Genomic DNA, 21,937 nt, shown 5'->3' with positions numbered 1-21,937 from the left:
GTAATGCTACATTTAGAACGTAACTTCCATGAAATTCTTTAACTTTTGTCTACTGTAAGGCAGAGAATCGCCACTTTGTCCAGCACCCCTCACAGAAAACTACAGCACCTTGTGTTCCTAGGTGGTCTCCCCTCCAAGTACTGACCAGCCTGCTTAGCTTCCGAGGTCAGACTGCCTAGGAACACCATGTGCCACAAACAAAAAATTTGTATAAAGGATGCTTTAATAAACAAAGTTAACAAGAAAGTCGGTCGATGCTGTGATAGTAGTTTAATTTACGAAAGTGCTGGAGAAACTCAGCAGGTCACACAGCTTTTGGAGAAAGCAAAGATAGATAACCAATGTTTCAATATATCAAAGGGCTCAGGCCCAAAATGCTGGTTATCCATCTTCACTTCCTATGAATGCTGCACGACCTGCTGAATTTCTCCAACTTTTGTATATTAAATTTTAATCTGCAGCTGCCTTTACTTTGTCAAATAATGGATGTATTTAAAAATTAACCAACTTGCTTTGATTGTCATATTTCAGGTTCATGGAATATAATTAGGTATTATTTACATCTGTCCTCCATAGTACAATTTATACAGAGTTTGAGTAAATAAAGCATTGCTCAGAAATAAGAGCCTAGATTTTGTAGAGAAATCTGACAGGTTCACAAGTTCCTGCCAGTCTACACATGGTACAAGTTTCCTATCAGGAAGTTGCTGACGAGGCCAACCTGAACCTCAGCAGCAAAGCCTCAAACCCAAATGCCTCAAAAGCTGCTTGCATGCAAACATACAGCTTAAAATTTCATTCCTCAATTAACAGTTAAATTCATCTTTAAAAAAACATGCCTATTAGGAAGGTTATCTATAAATTAGGCATTTTGATTCCAATGTTCTTGATTTTTTTTTATTTGAAGTTTTCCCATGGTAGATCAATAGCAATTTACAGCAAATTTGATGGACCTATGAATATGTTTAGGTAGGGGAATCAAGAATGAATGGGAATGAGATATGAACACATCAATTTCAGATGAAAATTGGGATAACACACGATCCGATTAATAATACTTCATTCTGTGCGCATTGTTTAATACAATTTAAAGTTGTACATAGAATGTCCAAAGTTGGATTCTCATTTTTATCCTGATGTTGATCCACTATGACAAACATAAAAGAATTTTAAGCCTGATTCATGTTTTGAGTGTGTCCAGAACTACAAGAGTATGGGGAACAATTCTTTAAAACTTTATCACAGATTCTCAGGATTAAATAAGAACCATATTCTTTTATTGCTTTGTTTGGTTATTCTCTAAGATTTCCTTGAATTCAACTCAAAAAAATAGCAGCTTTTACTTCATTGATGGCCAGACAAGCAATTTTAATACGATGGAAAGACATTATAGCACCAACTCATATGCTATGTGTCTTGATGTGGCTTGCTTGAATTTGGAGAAAATTAGACAAAACATTAAAATGATCAAGGTTGAATTTGACAAGATAATTGGGCCCATTCATGGACTATTATAATTTGATAACTTTGGCAGGGGTGCTCTGAGGGTTTTCTATCCAATCTCTAAGAGCCAATACTCGATTCTTTACAATTTATTTGCTGGTGACCATGTTTAGAGAGAGGGGTTAGATTAGTATGGAGGTTTTCTTTTTTTTTTTAAATGGTTATTTTGGGGGGGGTTTCTACAACCAGAAGAGATTGGTCTATTTAATCAAAATGTACATCTCAAGTGAAATTCTCATAAGGATTTTTCACTTTTTTCAATAATTTATGACTCATGTTCTGTATTGCATTATATAAAAGCTATACAATATCTAAATATATATGCAATATTTCTATAATATTTTTAAAAATTACATTCAATATGGCTGGATTCAACAAAGGAACTCTGTGGCATTAAAATTCAATTATAGCCATAATCAAAAATAATAAATATTGCAGAGGCCATGAATATAGAAAAAAATGCCCACTAAAAGATCCTTTAAAGGGGATCAACACTGCAATAGGGCTCTGAGAGGGACTAGAGGTAAATCTTAGCCAATTCTTTTTTTTTTTAAATCATTAAGAGTTTAAGCTTTACATGATTGTATTTTAATAAACGCAGAAGCATTTTAAGAATTATTAAATGTTATAATGCCAGGAATATTCAGAGACATTAAAATTATTCAAAACAATTGGTAGTCAATTTCTCCAAGGTCATGGGTTTGCTTGCTGTCAAAAACTTTTTCCAACATTTGTAGGTGGCTCTGGCCCTCCACATATCAGATTGATATTAAACCTGGCTCTGCCCAAACTACCAATTCCCCAATAGGTGGAACAATAGCAAACCCACATAGCTCACTGCTGACTGGAAAATGTAATCCATTAGATCTGAAAAAAGAAGTACATGTAGCCTGATACATAATCTATAAACTATAAATTATTTTATTATTAAAATTAATGGCAAACAAGTGACAGAAAATTTACAGAAATGTTTAAAATTATAGGCTTTCCAACTGTTTTCTTGGTAATACAATGTAATAATAATGAGAAATCAGAATCCACAACACAGATTTTAAGCACGGCGTTGGTTTAATCCCTAGTTTGTCATCTCTGATGCTTGGAAGCCTTAAAGATTGAGGTGTAGTCGACAGGTAAAAAGTCTTTCCCTGCTCAAGCCTATAGTTGTCGATCAGAGATAATAATCTCTGCACCATTTGTTGCTTCTAGAAAAAATTCAAAAGACGACAAGCACAGTTTGTCAATCACAACTGGAAACAAAATGCATCTTCAAAACTGGATAAAAATTAAATTTCACACTTTGCAAAGACTATTTCTTTTAATTGTTACATGATAACATAAACAGATCAAGTTCTCGCTACTTATTTTACAATTAAAATATATTCACAGGTAAAAAGCATGTGATCTTCTGGTTTTACACAAATGATGAGATCCAAGAATCCACTGGGACTGTAATCCAGAGAAAAATTATTAAATCTGACTGCAGATAGAACTTCCAATAGTAATTTAGCCCCCTCCCCCCCTTCTTAGATTAGAAAACATTATGGCTTTTTTTGGCTCCCATGTTCTAATTAACTCATGAGAATGTTCCATAATTTAACAAGAAATCATTTTCTTTTTTCTTAAGACAGTAAAATCCCTGGTTTTCAGCACCTGTGGGGATTGGTAGATGCTGGATAAGTGAACTTTTCAGTTGCTTGAGAATGTGTTGTATGATTGGCGAACCATGAAGCACGTCAATTTTAAACATTTTTTTACCTAGTTATTTTCCGCTTTTTTTTTGCCAGTTGCTTAAATTTCGTATAATGGGTTTGACTGTACTTGGATTTTTAAAAAGTGAGGAATGCAGAAAAATTCTCTGATATGTTCCTACAATATTTTATGATCTTTCTATGTGGGATGTACATTAGAACACATGACATGCATTAAATTAGTGAAGAACCAGCAAACGGGACAGGAAAAGGAAAGGTTTCCAACGTTTAATTTAGCTAGCTCAAGCAGCAATTAGAAAATGGTTTGCAGCTATTATATCAAATTGCAAAATGGAAATAATAAAATTGTTTCCTCTTTTCATATCTCCTTACGACACATCCCAAAAACCTCAAAACATTTATTTGGAAGACAGACCAAAATACATCTTTTAAAATCCGTAGTTCACTATCTAAAACAAGTTAATTTAAAAAGAGTCAACAAAAAGACAAATGGTTACTATTTGAATTGAACTGCTTGCCTCCTTCCACAGGCATCTATCCAGAAACCACGCATGGTATCTATACGTGGAAACAAAATGAGAAACCTTTCAAGGTATCAACTCAAGATTAATTGCATAATTCTTGTACTACTAGGATACATCAATGTGATTAACTCAAACCATACACATTTCCAATGTTGAAAAGTGTGGACAGAGTAGATGTAGAAAGGTTGTTTCCCCATGGTGGGAGAGTCAAGGTCAAGAGGGAACAAATACAGAATTGAAGATGTTCACTTAGAACAAATACAGAGGAATTATTTTCAGCCAGAGTCGTAAATCTGTGGAATTTGATGCCACAGGTGGTTGTGGAGGCCAGGTCATTGAGTGTATTTAAAGCAGAGATTGATAGATTCTTGATTAGCCAAGGGATCAAAAGGTTATGGGGAATGCGCCAGGCAGTGAGCTGAGTGGGAAAATGGATCAGCTCATAATGGTAAGGCAGATTTGATGGGCTGAATAGTCTTATGTCTATACATAATAGATCTTTACCTCCTATGGCTGCTGCAAGACTGGCTGAGTTTCTCAAGGATTTGTGTGTTTTAATTACAACCATGGTATCTTCAGACTTCAGTGTTTCACTCAGCTGAACAAAAGATCATCGGCTAAAGCCAGAGATGAAATCAGTGCTAATGGGGTAGAATGGTGACAGGTTAATTGAATTTTTTTTAATCTGCAAGTTGTAACCAAGCAGCACAAACACTATGTATTGATTCTTACTCCTGCCATAAATCTCATTCATACATCCTCTACAGATCTGGAATCTCTGAACAGCAAAATGACATTTTGACATGGCTACAACAGAACTAAACAGACAATGATGGTCAAGCTTAGCCATTAAACAGAGTAATTTGAGAGCAGAAAAAATGGAACCTAGATTTCTTAAAAATAGAACCAAACACATCTTCCTTTTCTTTGTCTAGAAAACTTTTAATGTGCATGTTTTTTTTAAATTCAGTATGTTCAAACATCTTTCATCATGGCAATAATTATGGCTTATCATTTGCTATAAGGAATAAATAAGCTTTCATACTTTCCACATCACAAAAAAATCAGAATCACTGACATAAAGACGAGAGATATGCTGGAAAGTGAGAGAGTTGGAAACAACGGATCACATTAGGACACCAGTATTATCTTCCAATGTCCACAGAAAATTATACTGCAGATGTTTCAAACCAGCAACACAAGGAGAAAGAAAAGTTGCCAGTTATTTGGACCTTTTTAGAACTTCAGTAGTGCTGGGTGAAATAAACTGCTTGCAATTCAAGTACAGGGAAAATAAAATTTGAACCCTGCACCATTGAATTGACTGTGGTTGATGGATAAAGACACAAAGCAATCGATTTTCAAAGTCAGACTACCAGTTGCACAATCTGCTCAAAACTTCACTGGAGCTCTTCAGTAAAATGCAGAATTGGGTCTGTGGCATAATCCTTAATTCTATAGCTAGTTCTCAGAAGTGCCATTTTATGCCTTGGTTACAATCCCTTCAAGAATATATCACAGGCCCAAAAAAAGCTGTTGTGGTACATTATCCATTTCAAGAGGACTATTGGGGAAGCTATTTCCAATGCTCGTACTTGGGATTAATGCCATGGAAGAAATTCACTGTACAACCCACAAATTGTTGAAAGGAAATATGTGCACTGAAGAGTATATTCCAAAACTAACTGTGAGTAAGAGTGCAAATAGAATCAAGTTGCAAGAATGCAGGCAGTGTAGCATCTTCAATCGCTCGAGTAAAGTTTAACAATGCTGAAAATCTCCCAATAGTTTTTAAACCACGATGCATCTTTTTTGTTTGTGAAGGTACTGGAATATTTGTAGTACATTTACAGTATACAGTTCTCCCACAGTAAGTACATCGTTAAGTGCCATACACCAGGACATCAGCGCCAACATACTAGAATCACAAACAAATGTTCATAATCAGAAATAGTTATGCAAGTTTGAAGCCATTCTGAGGAGCCTTGGTGGAATCAATCTTTGGAAGGAAAATAGAGGACTGGATGACGAGACGAAGGAAGCAGTGGAGCCAACGTTGTTAACGTTAACTTTGCGATCTTAAATAGGTCATATGCAAAACAATGAAGGAATCAAATTGTATTTTTTGATGATCAAATGCACAATTTAAAAGAAATAACGACATCACAAAACAAAACACAGACTTATATAAAACCTCAAATAAGTGAAAGTGCACAAGCACTGGAACTTCACGCTAAGGAGTCCCTTCAGGTTAATTCCATGACTAATAAATTGTTTTCCATTCCTGCACTTTAAAAGGTCAAGTTTTTCCAATAAAGTAACTTTGCACTGCAACCATCTAGGATCTTATTTGACAGAATGTCTTCAGCTTCTTACTGTCCAGTAAAATACTATGCAGTGGCTATTCTTCTCCTGCTGGGAGATTTTCTTCAATCCTTTTAATGAATTTCATTCTGATTTCCGTCACATTGTCACCCCTGAGTGTGTCTTGGACAAATTTCACATCAATTGCCATTTGAACCTGACAAGACAAAGAATACATGGTCCTTTAAGTTCCACCAACATTCTCTTTTTTTTTATTTTGGCACAGTAGGTCAGAACAGTTTTTCTTTGAAAACAAGGTCAGTTAAACACAAGCCACCTTTCATTTTGAAATCTACAACATTAAAAGCAATGGGTCATGCTCTGATTACAAAAGCAAAAAAAAGTTGCATATAGTGGGACGGTATTCTCAAAAAAATTCCTTTTTCACCCCATTGATAAAAGGCACACATCCCAATGTATAGTAAGATTCTCTCCCTTTCTAAATCACAAAATATTATGTTAAATACACCTTTCTGAAAGGATCAACACAGGAAATTAGTTCCAGTACCCTCAGAGAAGATACCAAGTGAGACAAAAATAGAATTAAACTCAAAACAATACTGGATAAATGGCAAAAACTTGATTATATAGACAAGTTTTAAAGATGATCTGAAAGGCTAGGTTGCAACAGGTTTAACTGTTGCTGAAGATATGAGGAAAGAAACAACAAATAAATAGACAATGTTAGGAACAGTGCATGCAACTGTAAACAATTGCCACTTTGTAGGAATAAGTACAAATCAACAAGCAACAGGAACATATCAAAAGAGCAGGTCAATAACAATGGAAGACTAATCCTCACACACTTGGTTTAAAAGTTACCCATGAGAATAATTCAGAGTACATTCCCAATAGCTTCCTAGAATAATACAGCCCAGTCTCACAGAGGAAAGCACATGTTGGATGTTCTAAAGTGTAATCGGACGGATTTAATCGATTACCCACTGTCGATCCAGTTTCTTTTATCTCCGGGTTTAATCAATGATCTCAGAGTAAACAATCCCCTAGGAAGTGCTGATCCTAGATTAAATTATGGAAAGCTCACCAGTATGTTTCTGGGTGTTTAGGGACTATCAATAAAGACGAAAGAGGCTGGGACTTTAATCAATGGTTTTTTTTGCAAGAGAGGTGATCTTGAGGAAACACTGACAGAAAAACTGAGGAGGTTTCTTTTCATGGGAGAAAGAGTGGTGCATCAAGCCCTTCAAACCTGCTCCTTCAGTTCATACAACCTTGAATGATCTATGCTGGCCTCGATTCTTCTTACGTACCATTTCTCTCTTCCCCGATCTAACAAATATTTGTCCGACTTCACTGTAACTATTTATACAGTTTCCACCACCCACCAAAGAGGATTTCAGAATTAGGAGATACCCGCACGAGACCAAGAGAGGAATAATTTCTTCTTTCAGTGGGTTGAGATGCTTTGTAATTTGTCTCAGAAACTATGTGGGTGGATTTAATACTCAGAGATTATTTCTAATCAGTGAAGGTTATAGGGAATATGGACCTGAGGAATGTAGGATTAGCCACAATCTTTTTGAATGGTGATGATTTTAAAGATCATCAGCTTCAAAATAAATAATTATTCTAAGGCATCTTCATATTACTTGAACCAATATCAGAATCAGTTTAAAAACAGACTTGGCTGGTTGAGCACCAAAATATATTTCCAATACATGGCGATATTTCATTCCTTACCATTTCCAGTGCTCCTCTTAGCAATCCACACAGTAGATTAGAGTAAATCAAACTGGAGTGGTTATCAGGCAATTCCACAAAATCCACAAGTGGATTATTTTCCAGAATCAATGAAAACTCATCACCTGCTGGGCTCCAGTTGGTCACACTAGGAGTTATGCCCAGGTACATTTTAAATGCAACCTGTATGCAAAAATAAATTGCATTAAAAAAAATCTACCATTTCCAATAAAAATGTTCAATATCGTTCCTTCAAAAATACAGATTAATAACTAGAAATTAGATACCAATCTGAATAAGCACCTGTTCAGTTAAACTCAAAAGATTTTGATTGTAGATTCTGGCCCTCCACCAGCATGTTTACCAACTGCATCTCACATGTCTCTGTATTAAAATACACGCAACAGCTTGAATGAAGTAGCTGTACCCACAAACATTGCTTATGAAATATGCCAGTTAAGTATTCCACAGCAAGTTACGTTTTTGAAGGTGGGAAGTGATATGACTCCAAAATAAGCTTTCTGCCCCAGGAAATTTATTTTCAAGCAATGATCCTTCAAAATTTGTTGAGGCAGAGGACTTTTTTTTTTTTTTTATTAAAGTTTTTAAGGTGGCACGATTGGCGCAATTCCTTTACAGTACCAGCAATTGGGGTTTGAATCCTGTGCTGTAAGGAGTTTATACATTCTCTCTGTTCCAGGGAATTTGCAGCCCAAAATTTGACCATTCAGCCTAGCTGATCCATACCAGAGTTTATGTTCTATGAAGAATCTGGTTGTGTGGTGCCAGGACAACAATCTTGCTTTCAATTTCAATAAGATTCCACCTGCATTCAATTCGCCCATCGTTACTGAATGAAGATCTACCGGGACCGACGCCTGAAGAGGGCGCACAAAATCAGTGAACCGGTGCGGACTCGAAAGGCCAACATGGCCTGTTTCCGCTCCGTAAATGGTTATATGCATGGCCTGTTTCCGCTTCGTAAATGGTATCTGGGTGGGTTTTCTCAAGATGCTCCAGTTTCCTCCCACCATTCAAAACATACCAGAGCTGTAGGTTAATTGGGTGTAAATTGAACGGCAAGGACTCATGGCCTGTTACCATGCTGTATGTATACAAGTCTCCTATCCCCACATTCCAGTTTTATTTTTCTCTTTGTAGACAAATCTAATTGATTTCTTCGGTTCTAGTGAGCATTCTTCAAGTTGAGAGGCCAAAGAACTCCCTGATATTTTTCCAACCCATGGATGCCAAAGATTTTCACTGGAAGTCCCTCATCAATTTAGAGCAAGTTTCCAATTCAAGTTCAGAGAAGGTTTGAGGACATTTCCTTGCTACTGCTGCCAAAATCCAGGCCTATCATTTTACAAAAGGTTTCTTTTAAATCATCACCTCAATGCCTTGATATTTGCTCGCAACAAAGTAAACACATTTGGGCCACATGGGGAAAAGGTTATGTGAAACCAAACAATTACTTAGCCTCTGTAAATAAAATTCTTAAAACTTTTCTGGCCTACACATCAAATTGCTTTAGATAGATGTCCAGATAATAAACCACAAGTTCAAAATTTAAATAAAACCTGTATTACAGTACACTGCAACCTGAAAATTATTTACTAATTTAATTATAGAAAATAAAATGATTCCAACCAACATTGCAGTTGATATAGGAGTAAAGCAAATTACATCTGCACCATGGAATTATATATTAATGAATTACCATTAACCATGGAAGTAAAATCATCAAAATAATGAACAAAACCACCAATAGCGGCAAATCCAATGGTAATTTATCCATACAGATTTCAACAACTGTCATGAGCTTTAACACTATGCAACCATTGTTAAAATATTACCATAGGATCAGAAACTGTTATTTTCACAGTAATTCACATCAAATTGCATTTTACCTTTGCAATAACATCTGCAGTTTCATGGAAATCATGACATCTTCCAACATTAGAACGCGCTAAAAAATCTTCAATTAGTCTGACGCCAATGTTGTATCCCCTATATTAAAACACAATGGAAATCAAACAATATTTAGCAGAAAATAATTCCTTTTGAAGAACTATTATACATCACCTTCAGACTTATTTTCCTAGGATTCTACTAGAATAAAGTTTATTGTGTACATCATCCAGCATTAAGGTTTTCAAAATGGCTTATAGAATTTGCTTTTAAGTAAACTGAAATTTCTAATTTTCAATTCCACATACAACTTTACAAAATGCTTAATCACGGTTTCCAAACTTATCTAAATTGCTTTTCATCACTCCCTTCAAACTTACTATTTTATACTCTACATTTTAAAATCTCACCTTGGTTTCTCAAAAGTAAGCTGTTGGGATACAATTTTTGATCTTGACAGTTTAAGGATTAGGACTAATCTCTCACCAATTTAAATGTCAGTCACTCAAACTTAACTGCTTTCATTCAGGATAAATTTTAAACACAGAACAACTTTACAGAATTGTAAATCATTCACAAATATCAAATTAAAGCACACAAGCTTTTACTTTTATCCACAAATTTAAATTAATTTAAAGTCATGTACATGTCAGCAGCCATTTAGAATAATGGAGGGGAGATATTGTGGGCTGATCATCATTAGGGCAAAGATCGTGCTTTTTGGTGAAGCTGTCTCTGAATCACAAAAGGCTTTATTTATATAATAGAATTTTATTTCACAGAATCTCCACCAAATCCCACATTTTAAAACCAAACTATATTTATCAATGTTCTAACTTTTCACTTTAGAATTTTCATTCGATGAAAGTTCACAGAAATAAAGAAATAAAACATTTAGATGCAGAGATGTCATTTGTCCCATTATGTCCCTTCCATTTGGAAAAGAGTTACACAGACCATGTCCACACTTCAAGTCTGATCATCTGGCTGCATTTCTCTCGGTGTACAAGCAGAGACTGAAAACCACAGCACCTGTGGTGAAGATGGCAAAGGTGTGGTCAAGGGAGGTAGAGGAGCAATCTGCAGGACTGCTTTGAATCGGTGGATTGGAACATATTTAAGAACATCCATAGACTTAAATGAACATGCAATAGGTGTCACCAGCTTCATCAAGACCTCCAGGGATGAGTGTGTGCCCATGCGCAAATACCGAGTGTTCCCCAACCAGAAGGCCTGGATGAATCAGAGAATCCACAATCTGCTGAGGGCAAGCACAAGGGAAGTCCAGGTAATTGCAAAATAGCAATTTCGGAGGAAACTAGAGACAAAGACAAGTCAGCTGTGGTAGGGAATGCAGGCCATTACAGCCTACAAAGTGAAATCGAACAATATAGATAGCTGCGATGCTTCACCTCCCAATGAGCTGAACACCTTTTATGCCTGCTTTGAGAAGAATCCCTGAAAAGGCTGAGGACCCTATGATATCTGTCTTTGAGGGCGATGTCAGAACATCGTTCAAGAAGGTGAACCCTCACAAGGCATTAGGCCCTGACAGTATATCTGGCAGGGTACTGAAAATCTGCGCCAACCAACTTGCTGAAGTGTTCACTGACATTTCAACCTCTCGGTGTGGCAGTCAGAAGTTCCCACCATCTTCAAAAGGGCATGTATCAACCTGGTACACAAGAGTAGTGTGGGCTACCTCAACGACTACCACCCAGTAGCACTAACTTCTTCTGTGATTAAATGCTTCGAAAGGCTGGTCATGGCCAGAATTAACATGTGCCCAAGTTAATAAAGTACACTGCAATTCACCTAAGGTCACAATCACTAAACAGCAGATGCAATATCGCCAGGTCTCCACTCAGCTCTGGATCACCTCAAAAATGCCTGCTCTTCATGGACTACAGCGCAGCCTTCAATACCATTATTCCCTCAGTGCTAGTCAAGAAGCTACAAATTCTAGGCCTCCGTACCCCATTCTGCAACTGGATCCTTGACTTTCTCATCAGAAGACCACAGTCAGTACAAATTGGAAACAACGTTTCCTCCTCACTGATTATCAATACAGGCACACCCCAAGCATACATGGTTAGCCCACTGCTCTACTCATCATGCACCCGTGAATGTATGGCCAGACACAATTCCAATACCATTTACATGCTTGCCAATTGACACCACAGTTATAGGCAGAATCACAAACGGCAATGAGGAAGAGTACAGGGAGATAGATCCTCCACATTGATGCAATCACAAAGAAGGCTCGTCACTTTGTAAGGTGTGTTATGACCCCAAAGGACCCCAAAACCCATCAGCAATAGACATTCACCAAGACAAGTATTTACTTAAACAAAAGTTGTTTTTAATCAACTTTAAATATGAAAACAGAATCAAACTTTAACTTATCTCTATACTTAACTAACCTAAATTAACCCCTTTCTAATTCTAAGTGCACATGTATGTGTAAATTTAAGAAAAGTTCTTTGGTTCACAGTTCAATCTCACTTCTCCTTCTTCCAAGTTCTCTGGATGCAAGTAATTCTTATACTGTGCACAGAATTCAACATGTATAAAGTTCACCAGGCTTTGGTGCTCGAAAGGTAAATGTTTACTGCTCAGGAAGGTTCTTGTAGGGTTTGCAGAGAGAGATTTGTAGTTCCAGGATTTCCACAGCTGAGGTACCACCATTAGTCACCTCAATGTCTCGCTGATGAAACTTGCCCCATCAGGGTTTTCTAGATGGTAACCTCTTTCTTTCAGGCTATCACAGAGTTCCTTTCTGTTCCTCTCATTCCAAGAGAAACATCAGACAGATAGCACTTCCACTGCTCTGGAGCTTTCGGTTTCAAACCAGTTTCCTGACTTGCACTATTCAGCTGCTTTCAGTGTCACACACAGGCTGAGAGAGCTTGTTGAACTTCTCTCCCTCTCTCTACAACTGAGACTGACAGAAAGCCCATGTGACTCTCTCACTTGCAAAAAACTCCACTTTCTTCAGCAAACCACAGGAGTTCTCCTCTCCTGGTCAAGCTGCTGTCTTAGGTAAACAAAACCCAGGAGTGACCCTTCTGTGACCACTTTGCAGAAAGGTCAGAAGCCTTGTAGTTATTCCAACCATCCAGCCTGTCTCCAATTCCATGACTGGAATTTCATGACTGTCATTTCAATTAGCACCTACTTGTGAAATGTGCATAAAGGTCTCCAAAGATCCTGCAATGTTACTGAATACAAATTTGTCAGTTTCAAATAAGATCTGTTTTAAAGTGTATGTAACCTACTCTAATTTTACCAAATTCCTCCCAATATTTATACAGGGAGTCTGAGGCAGTTCGGTATGTCACAGAAGATTCTCAAACTTCTACAGGTTTACAGTGGAGAGCATTCTGGCTGGCTGGTATGGAGGTGCCAACTCTCAGGACAAGAATAAACTGCAGAGGGTTGTTAACTTAGTCTGCAACATTACAGACACAAGATTTCACTCCTTCAAGGACATCTACATGAGGCGGTGTCTTTTTTTTTTAAAAATCAGCCTCTATCAAAGATCCACACCATCCAGGCCATGACCTCTTCACTCTAAGACTATAGCAAAAAAATACAGGAGCCTAAAGATGGGCACTCAGCGGCATAAGGACAGCCTCTTCCCCGCTGCTATCAGATTCCTGAATAATCAATGAACAAAAGACACTGCCTTACTTTTTGAGCTATTATTCTCCTTATTATTTTATTATTTATAGCAATGTCATAAGATGGTTATAATATGTATATTTGCTCGATGACGCTGCCGCAAAACACCAAATTTCATGACTTGTTCATGACAATAAATTCTGACACTGACAGTTTAACATTAGCTTCCAGCTCGGCAAGTCTTCAAGTCCAAGCACTCTTTCAATGAGATGAGGTTTTCTGCCTCTACCATCCTATCCTCCCAAGTCCCAAGCCCCAACTTCTTCACAGTACAAATAAATCTTATCAATGCCTCTTTAATCCCTCTATTGATTAATTTAAATCCATGGTTTCTTTTTAATTGAGATATTACCAACAATAAAAACTATGGCAAGTCCAAAACACAAAATACTCACATTTTATCCAACTGCTTATTGACATCTTCATCATTTTCATAATCTTTACATAACTGTGTGACTAGAGCTCCATAGGTCAGAGTGAATAGCTCTGAGTTCTGTTAAAGAAGTGATAGAAATTCAGCAAAACATTCAGAAGCTCCAAGACCACCACAAATTTTATTAAAGCATACTTAAAATTGGTTTGCAGACAAATGTGAGTGCAAACTTTTTTTCTTCTCACTTTTTTTCCTTTCTAAATGTATCATAAACATTACCGACAAGGATCACAGCCATCTACCATTTCATCCTAAATAAATGCATGGAGTGGCAGAAAGATCTCATAAGCACACAATCTTGCTTTGTTACAGATCAAAGACATCAATTAAATCATTGTAATTTATTACCTTGTAAGTTAATGTACAAGTTAATGTATAAGTTGGTTCAGGTCAATCATGTTTTAACTTAGCATGGTATTCAATAAGGAAGCATAACCACTAAGGCAGTGGTACTGATCAATTTGTGAGAATTATGGGTTAACAAATCTCCAGGCCTGTGAGATAGCAGATGCATTACTTTGAATTCTTGAAAATTCTCAACCCCCTAGATTGGAAAGTAGCATTGAAATGCAACCTCCTACTCAAAAAGAGTGAGAGATCAAAAATAGTGAAGTACAAGCCACTTAGCTACGTACCCGTCAGAGGGAAAACATTCAGAAATGACACAAAACTAAAAGGCTATAAGTTTAAATGAAAGGAACGTTGATATTGACCAATTTGTGGGTTTTTGAAGTAATGTGTGGGAAAAGAGTTAATGCAAAACACAAAAGCTCATCGAAGGAGTTAACATATAGATGGACAGAAGATTGGTTAAATAACAGGAACAGTTTTTCTGGATGACAAGACAAAGATTGGTGTGCATCAGGGCTTAGTGCTGGGACCTCAACTTCTTATAAATGCATAAATAATTTGGATGAGGGCAACAAAAACTGTAATTAAATTTGCTGTTGGCAGGAAATTTATAAAGACTACACATGAAGGCTACAAACACCATGCTCAATTCAGAAAAAATATGAATTTGTTCATTTTGGCCAAAGAAATAAAGAGAACTAATGTGATAAGAAATCTCACAGGACTCTTACTGCATGCATCCTGCCATTTTGAAAATAATCAAAAATTTAACACATTATTTATTACTATAGGAAATAAATATAAAATATTTTAATTATATAGCACATTGATACGATTAGAAATGAGTAGCGTGTACAATGTTGGTCTCTTTACTTAATGGGTGCTTTTAAGTCCATTAAAGCAGTTTAGTGAGGGCTTATCAAACCTGGAATGGTCAAGTTGACTCACATCTTGGAGAAATTGGACAAACTAGGCTGCTCTATTCACTGAAGATTCAAGTGACCTTCATCATAGAGAAGAGGCCGTTTCCTCTTGTAGAAGTACAGTTTGGGCATTTAATTTGGATGAAGCACAAGTTTCTCTGAGGGTTGTTAAGAATTGGAATCCTCTTTTTAAAGATTGATGTTTATCAGAGTCCACAGCCCCTTTTGGCAACCCGCTAAATTGGCATGTGAACGACTTGTGCTGAAATACCGGGAGGGCATTCACACTGGACCAGGTTCATGTGCCCTTTAACACTAAATAGCCAGTATGTGGAGCTAAGGGGGGGGAAAAAAAAAAGAGTCAAACCTCCAGTGGTGTCATCCTGAATGACGTATTACGTACACGCAGGGCAATGAAATCGTAGCGGGAATAAAGCAAAAACATGCACAATTTATGAAAGAGTGGGAGAAATTAGTAAAATTTAATAAGACACACGTACAATGTATAAAAGAGCATGGGAAAATACACACAATTTAATAAAACATTCAGACAATTTATAAAAGAGGGTGGTAAAATGTGGACTTCAGACTATTCAAACTGAGGACAAACCCACAGACCAGCTCCCTCAATTTAGCAGACCTCGTGTCAAATCTAGGTCCCTGACCCTACAGGCAACCCTTTCATATAACAGACACCATGAAGGATGGCTCATCATGTTTGGAGATTTCCACCTCAGCTCTTATCAAGAATAGCTTCCACACTTCCCCTCACCCTCCCCCCACCCCACCCAGAGTTGGCCACCATTATCACAAAACACACTAATACTAAAACTACACTAACACTCCATGCGTCATGTCAATACTACAATAACACCTACACCAAAAAAACCTTCGAAAACAGAACATTAACTACACTGAAGCACTGACTTTCCTTTCAAACAACCTGGCCAGATTGACCATTTCTCGCCAGGATGACACATGCACGCAGGCAATGATGTCGCTATGCTATCCAGCATAGCGGGTGGTCCATTCACATTGGAGCTGAACCTCCTTGGCTGTATCAATCCTGGGCCGATTTGTTACCCCCCTCTCCCCCCCCAAAAAAACGGATTCTGAGCATTCACTCTGGCAGGTAAACTGCTAAATTCCCTAGTTCAACCGCCAATGTGAAAGGGGCTAATGAATATATGCAAGTCAGAAATACAATAGCAAGCCAGTGGGTAGAAATGCCAAACTGAAGTTATCTTATTAAATGGGAGGAGAGATTTGAGAAGTCCTTATTACTGATCATAGGTTCATAAAAGCAGAGTTTTATATTAATGCTTACTAAGATTTTACATCTTGTGTGTACGGGAATACTGCTTCAAAAATGAATAAACCCCTACTTGTGTGTGCATCTGGGTAACCAAGCATTTACCATAGGTACAGAAGACAGACTCAATGCTCATGTTTCATGGGCACCAAAGCGTATAAGCAGATTTTCATCTTTTGATCAATTCAAATTGCTTAACTTGAACATTTTGCTCTTTCCAAAACCTCATCATATTACTCAGAGTTCTAGCAACGATCAACAATGACTTGACTTGAATCAGCATAATAATGTGGCTTAAGTGATTTGCAGCTTTTTCTCCCTCTTTAGTTTCAGACGAGAGCCTATCAATTATTTTAATGCATTTGCCAAGTTACTATATCAAATACAACTGTCTAACACAGTCATAATAATGATGTGGTCATTATACATAACCAAAATAAACAAGGATTTATAGCAAAATTAATTTTACTGCCTATTCCCAATTCCACCGGAATTTGTTTCTTGGGTCTGTAATGCTTGTTAAGAATTTTGCATTTTTATAACCACAAGGATGGACAGGGGAATTAAAAAGCAACTATCAGCCTCCATTCATTTCTAGTCAGATTTGAATTGATGGTGGGAAATAACAAAAGGTTATCAGTCACTCCAAAATGATCAAGGTTGGAAGGAATGGAAAAGGATTTCAATCCAAAATAGGATAGTCTTGATGATATATTATGTGTGGTCTAGAACTCAGCTTAGTGTCAAAGGTGGGATATGAAAGGAAAGTATGCCAATCATTTAGAACTCCTGACTGTTTATTCAAATCAAACTATTGCCAAAACTGCAAATATTTAGACAAGTTTCTGCAAAAGCAAAAATCTGTCAAGTTGATCTAACTGCGGCTACTATCACAACATTGGAAATCCAGTTCATGCAAGAACTAAACCAAAAGGAAGCTGGCTTTTGAAGCTTAGAGCACAAAATATTTACCCTATTTATACATCATCTTTAATCAACAAGAATTCCAATTATCTTCGGTTCTTCATTGTGAACATGTGGCACAAATTTTCTAGGTTTTACAGATAAACATTATAAGCTACATAACAAGAGTGGTCACAAAAATGAACTAATTTAGTTCATACACTGACATCTGAGGCAATATGACGCACCTGAGCTGAAATCAGGAATCAATTCATAAAATAATCAACCAGAGTATAAAGATCTTTGAAATGTAATGTTTAAAGATAAATTTAAAGATAAAAACAACAAAATCAGGATTTATTCATATTTATTTGCAAGTTTTGGTATTTAAATATAAAAGTATATTGGTGTATTACAAAAACAATATGGGTGTAAAAAAATCTTTGTATTATCAACAGGTCATAGGGAGCAAATATGGAAAATACAGATTTAAAACTAGAAAATAAATACCACTGGAAAACAAAGGGATTTATACGACCTCCAAATTGGTAAAATTTATATACTGTAATTAATTAGATTCTCCCTTATCTACACTGTAATTAGCAAAAAAATGTCCCTACAGTTGGAATTAGTGGATTCATTTTAAACCTACTTACATATCCATTAAAGAATGTTAATCATCAAAAATATTAATACAAAGCAGAAAAACTGACATTTATTAATGATCATCTCTTTAATGCAATGCTTATTCACTAACCATTTCACTCAGTCTAACATCTGCCAAACTAATATATAATGACATAGTTAATACATGGCTTAATAAACTCATTCTAAACAACACCTGGAAGTATCTTTGCAGCAACCATTTTATTTCATTCTCATTAATTTTATGCCCAATCTTTCCTCTAGCACAACTTCTCATCATAGTTACTCTCCTGTATTATTTATACATTTCAACAATTATTTTTTAAAAAACAGCAGGAGACATTCTATTTTCTGCAAAGGTGGAATAACAATGAGTGGGAAGGAAACCTGCCTAATACTTTCCTTTCTAATGTAAAGATACTCAAGACAATAATAGCATCCAATTATTTAGAAATTTTCCATAAACCAGAATACTGATGATTCAAGTTCTACTGTTCAGCTTTGTAAACTCAATTAAATCTTTTTCTTTTGTAGCAGATGGGAGAAAACACTATGGGTTCCTAATGCCATGAATGCATTCCCTCAACCTCCCTAGTTAGTCCCCCACCTCACATACAAGTAAAATATCAATCTCATCAATTTCTTTCTTATCCAGTTCCCTCGTAAAGCATTCTGCTCAACTATTAACAATTCTAACTTCTATGGGAGGCAAATTCTCCCTAACCTAATCAAACAAGTTCCAAAAAAAAGCCAATGCAAGTCATGCATGTCCTTAGAGATAACTAGTCTGCATTCCATTGTCTTCAAAACATTCAATTCTACTGGCTTTCAGGTTATAGAACTTGAGGGGAGGAATTAATCACCTACTATCAACAATCTTTTTCATAGTTTCATAGGTGTAGATTACACTCCACCTTTTCGAAACAGCTGCTCTTCATCGATGTAAACATTGACAGGCAATTAACTACAGAGATTCCAATAACATACTCCAAAAGGAACAAACACTTAAACCTGTTCAAGAATAATGGATTGGGAACATGCGCTAATAATTTAATTATCTTTCCCTCATGCCTATTGGACCAGAAAGGACTTTCCACTATGTCACAACTACACCCCTACATTTAGTGCAGTAAATTCAATTAAAATTGCTATTGTTGCCACAATAGTCCCAATATCCCACAATAGTTGTATCTATAAAAAACAAAATTTTGGCTTGAGGTTACATATTTCACTTTATACTTCATGACCGAAGTATGAAGTATGACAATAAGAGAGCAATGAAATGAATATGAAAACAAAATGAAACCATGCATTGTGAAATTTTCAAAGAAATTAGTATTCCTAGCACCTACCATGAGATGCAGAGATGCAGAAGGTGAAATGAATGGCAAATACCAGTACTACAAGTAAGGCAGAAGACAGGAAAAAGACAGAATTGAGATTTAGTGACAATACACACGAACTGAATTTTGTATACAATGAAGTACACATAAAAAGGATGCACTGCCAAGTTAAAATATCACAAGACAAGATTTTGCAGCAATGTACAGTCAATATTACTGGAATTAATTAATGGATAATTATTTGAATTTGATAATAAATAAAGGAGGTTTGAAGAAATTTATCAACCTTTCCTGGATTGAAACTTCAGCAAAACATTTTTTTTTAAATTTTATAACTTACCTTATATGGATATGGCTGGAAAAAAAAAGGGCATTAAAATGTTGAAACATTTTGCTTATCTAATTAAATTGTGATGATACAGTTGTTTTACCTAAAAACTAACAGGCATTTCTCAGTGTTGATATGAGATGTCTGAATATTGTACAATTTTAATAAGCTGCAGAAACCCATAGAGAACTTGAATTTGTTGCTTTCATTGATTTCTGCAGTTTTCTCCACTGAAAAACATTCAAATATGGAAATCAATGCTAAAAACAAGTTGTCAAACAATTCCAAAACAGCTGTATACTTTAGCATTAAAAACTAACCAGAACAGTTGCTGAAATAATCAAACAGAACACACCCAAGGTAAACTATAATCCAAAATAGATTTGAAGAAATGCGAAGCAAGAAGTTTGTCGAAAGAAAAACAAGTGAAAAATTATTTTTTTTGTGTTACTTGTGCCATCTGGTTAAAACTACTAATGCCTTTATTTCTTACTAATTTGGTTTTTAAAATTGTGACTTGGAGTTACAAATATGAGGGGAGAAAATACAAAAATTGCATTTATTCTAAGGCTACTAGGCTGCATGCAACAATTCCACAAAAAGAGCTGTTTTCATCACAACCTCAGTCAAAAATTGGAATTTAGCATTATTATTACACTTTTACAATGCTACACAACATTGCCAGCATAAAAGATTAACCATCAGTGGCAATCAGGGCTTTTCCAATTCTTGCTTTTCTAGGAATAAGCCCACTTACAAGTTTGAAGTGAGTTCTGTGCAGTCTGCAGGTCTCTCTCCAATGTTCAATGAAAATAAGAGCTTACCATGTGGTAAATGGTACAACAACCATTTCAATGCTGAAAAATCCAATCTTTAATGGATTTGTAGTTACAAAATAATCTCTTGCATAGAATACAAGGTCATCATTTATGAAGTTTATGATTAATTAAACACCAATGGGTGGGCGAGTGGGGGGAACCAATGACGGGATACCACTCAGGTATTCGTCTAATACAACAGCATCTAATTAACCAATATTTAATGAAATTACAAGGAATCCAATTTCCATTGTTAACAAAAAAGTCTGAATAAAATTTATTTCACTTTGCATGTATGCTTAATTTTGGAATGGAATTCCTTTCCTACAACATACAGTTCAAATCAACTGTAAATAGTTGCACTGAAATGTTTCCATGACTTTATAAACAAGTGAAACCATCACTGTAATTGTTCGAACAAGCAACCCCTCACTTTTGTGCCTTCCATGCAAGACAAATAAACTGCCAGTTACACTTATTTTAAAGATATTATTCAAGTATTTGAGGTCGATCTTAGAGCAAATCATAACGAGCAGGCATCGATTACATTTTGCTAAAAATTAAAAGGAACGACTCGACTTCCCTTTTTCATGTAGTTATCCGAATCTTAAACATTGCAAAGAGGATGCGAACCACACACATCTGGTTCACTGAAATTGACATGCATGAACTGAAATGATAATTATAAAGACAAATGATGAAAAAAATGGAGATAATGACCAAGTATCAAAGGACTATCAAATGAGTCTGGGAAATAGTTCATTGCATGTTCAGAAATACCAATAAAAAGGTCCAATTCGACTTTCCTCGTCAAAATCACTCGCATGCATCCCAAATGGACAACTAAAATCTGAAACTGTTAGTCTGGAATGCGGGTGCTTTTCCAGGAAGAAGCCCACTCATGGGTTGGAAGTGGTTTCTGTGCAAAGTGGAAATCGTCAGTCTCGGGCAGAGATGGTCTTTTAAAGTGGATTTGCAATCATACCCGCTCAAAACTATGCACTGCCGGAAGTCGGACAAGAGAAAAATGAATCGCCACCTCCATCGGTCAACTGGATCAGCCAGGAACCGCGCTCCATGAGCAGGGACCAAACACTCTCACTGCAATGCCCCTGTCCATCCAGGTGAGGGCACTGCTCCCAGACCGTGTCCTCGAGCCACGGGAGACCCAGAGGCTCTCCATTAACTGGCAGAGCGGGCCCAGAGCTCAAAACATAAACCCAGCATTATTCTCATCCCCCTCTGGCCGCTTCACCGCTCGAGAGCGAAATTACCATTTTCTTGTTCTCGGTTCCTCGGTTCGTCTGTCGAGACATTGTTCCGCAAATTCCGAATTCTCTCGGTTCCCCGGACAGAGGCCGAGCCGCGCAAAAGAAAGAGCGAATGGGGCGGGACGTCACCAAAAAAAAACGCATGCGCGCAACGATTGTAGTCCCGCACCTGACCCTGGCGGCGCGCTCCCCGAGAGGAAGAGGGAAAGGAGGA

The 21,937-nt window shown here is 36.7% G+C and overlaps 1 protein-coding gene across 4 annotated transcripts; it reads right to left on the bottom strand.

Moving 5' to 3' along the window:
* Nucleotides 1–4,657: 4,657 nt before the first annotated feature.
* trappc3 (trafficking protein particle complex subunit 3) lies at nt 4,658–21,898 on the bottom strand. Of its 4 annotated transcripts, XM_069895571.1 has the most exons (7): nt 21,727–21,895; nt 19,738–19,864; nt 19,316–19,363; nt 13,792–13,889; nt 9,712–9,811; nt 7,802–7,984; nt 4,658–6,257 (listed from the first exon to the last, which is right to left on the bottom strand). In XM_069895571.1, the coding sequence occupies exons 3-7, from the start codon at nt 19,316–19,318 to the stop codon at nt 6,138–6,140; spliced, it is 504 nt and encodes a 167-aa protein (XP_069751672.1). In that variant the 5' UTR covers nt 19,319–19,363; nt 19,738–19,864; nt 21,727–21,895; the 3' UTR covers nt 4,658–6,137. The 4 variants fall into 4 exon arrangements, with proteins under 4 accessions (XP_069751672.1, XP_069751670.1, XP_069751673.1 ...); XM_069895569.1 differs by lacking the exon at nt 19,738–19,864 and having other exon boundaries at nt 21,727–21,898; XM_069895572.1 differs by lacking the exon at nt 19,316–19,363 and having other exon boundaries at nt 21,727–21,893.
* Nucleotides 21,899–21,937: the final 39 nt, after the last annotated feature.

This window comes from Narcine bancroftii, chromosome 8, assembly GCF_036971445.1.
Source record: "Narcine bancroftii isolate sNarBan1 chromosome 8, sNarBan1.hap1, whole genome shotgun sequence".
In the NCBI taxonomy this organism is placed as follows: Eukaryota; Metazoa; Chordata; class Chondrichthyes; order Torpediniformes; family Narcinidae; genus Narcine; species Narcine bancroftii.
The sequence above is the reverse complement of the archived record's forward strand: the minus strand, read 5'-3'. Positions and strand labels throughout refer to the sequence as shown.

Excerpts from the sequence above, each read along its gene's own strand:
- trappc3 (XM_069895569.1), bottom strand. The coding sequence starts at position 21,867 with ATGCGTTTTTTTTTGGTGACGTCCCGCCCCATTCGCTCTTTCTTTTGC. Across the intron at positions 19,364-21,726 it reads GAACCGAGAACAAGAAAATG|TACTGGTATTTGCCATTCAT; the intron begins GTAATTTCGCTC and ends CCTTACTTGTAG. Across the intron at positions 13,890-19,315 it reads CTGCATCTCTGCATCTCATG|AACTCAGAGCTATTCACTCT; the intron begins GTAGGTGCTAGG and ends CTTCTTTAACAG.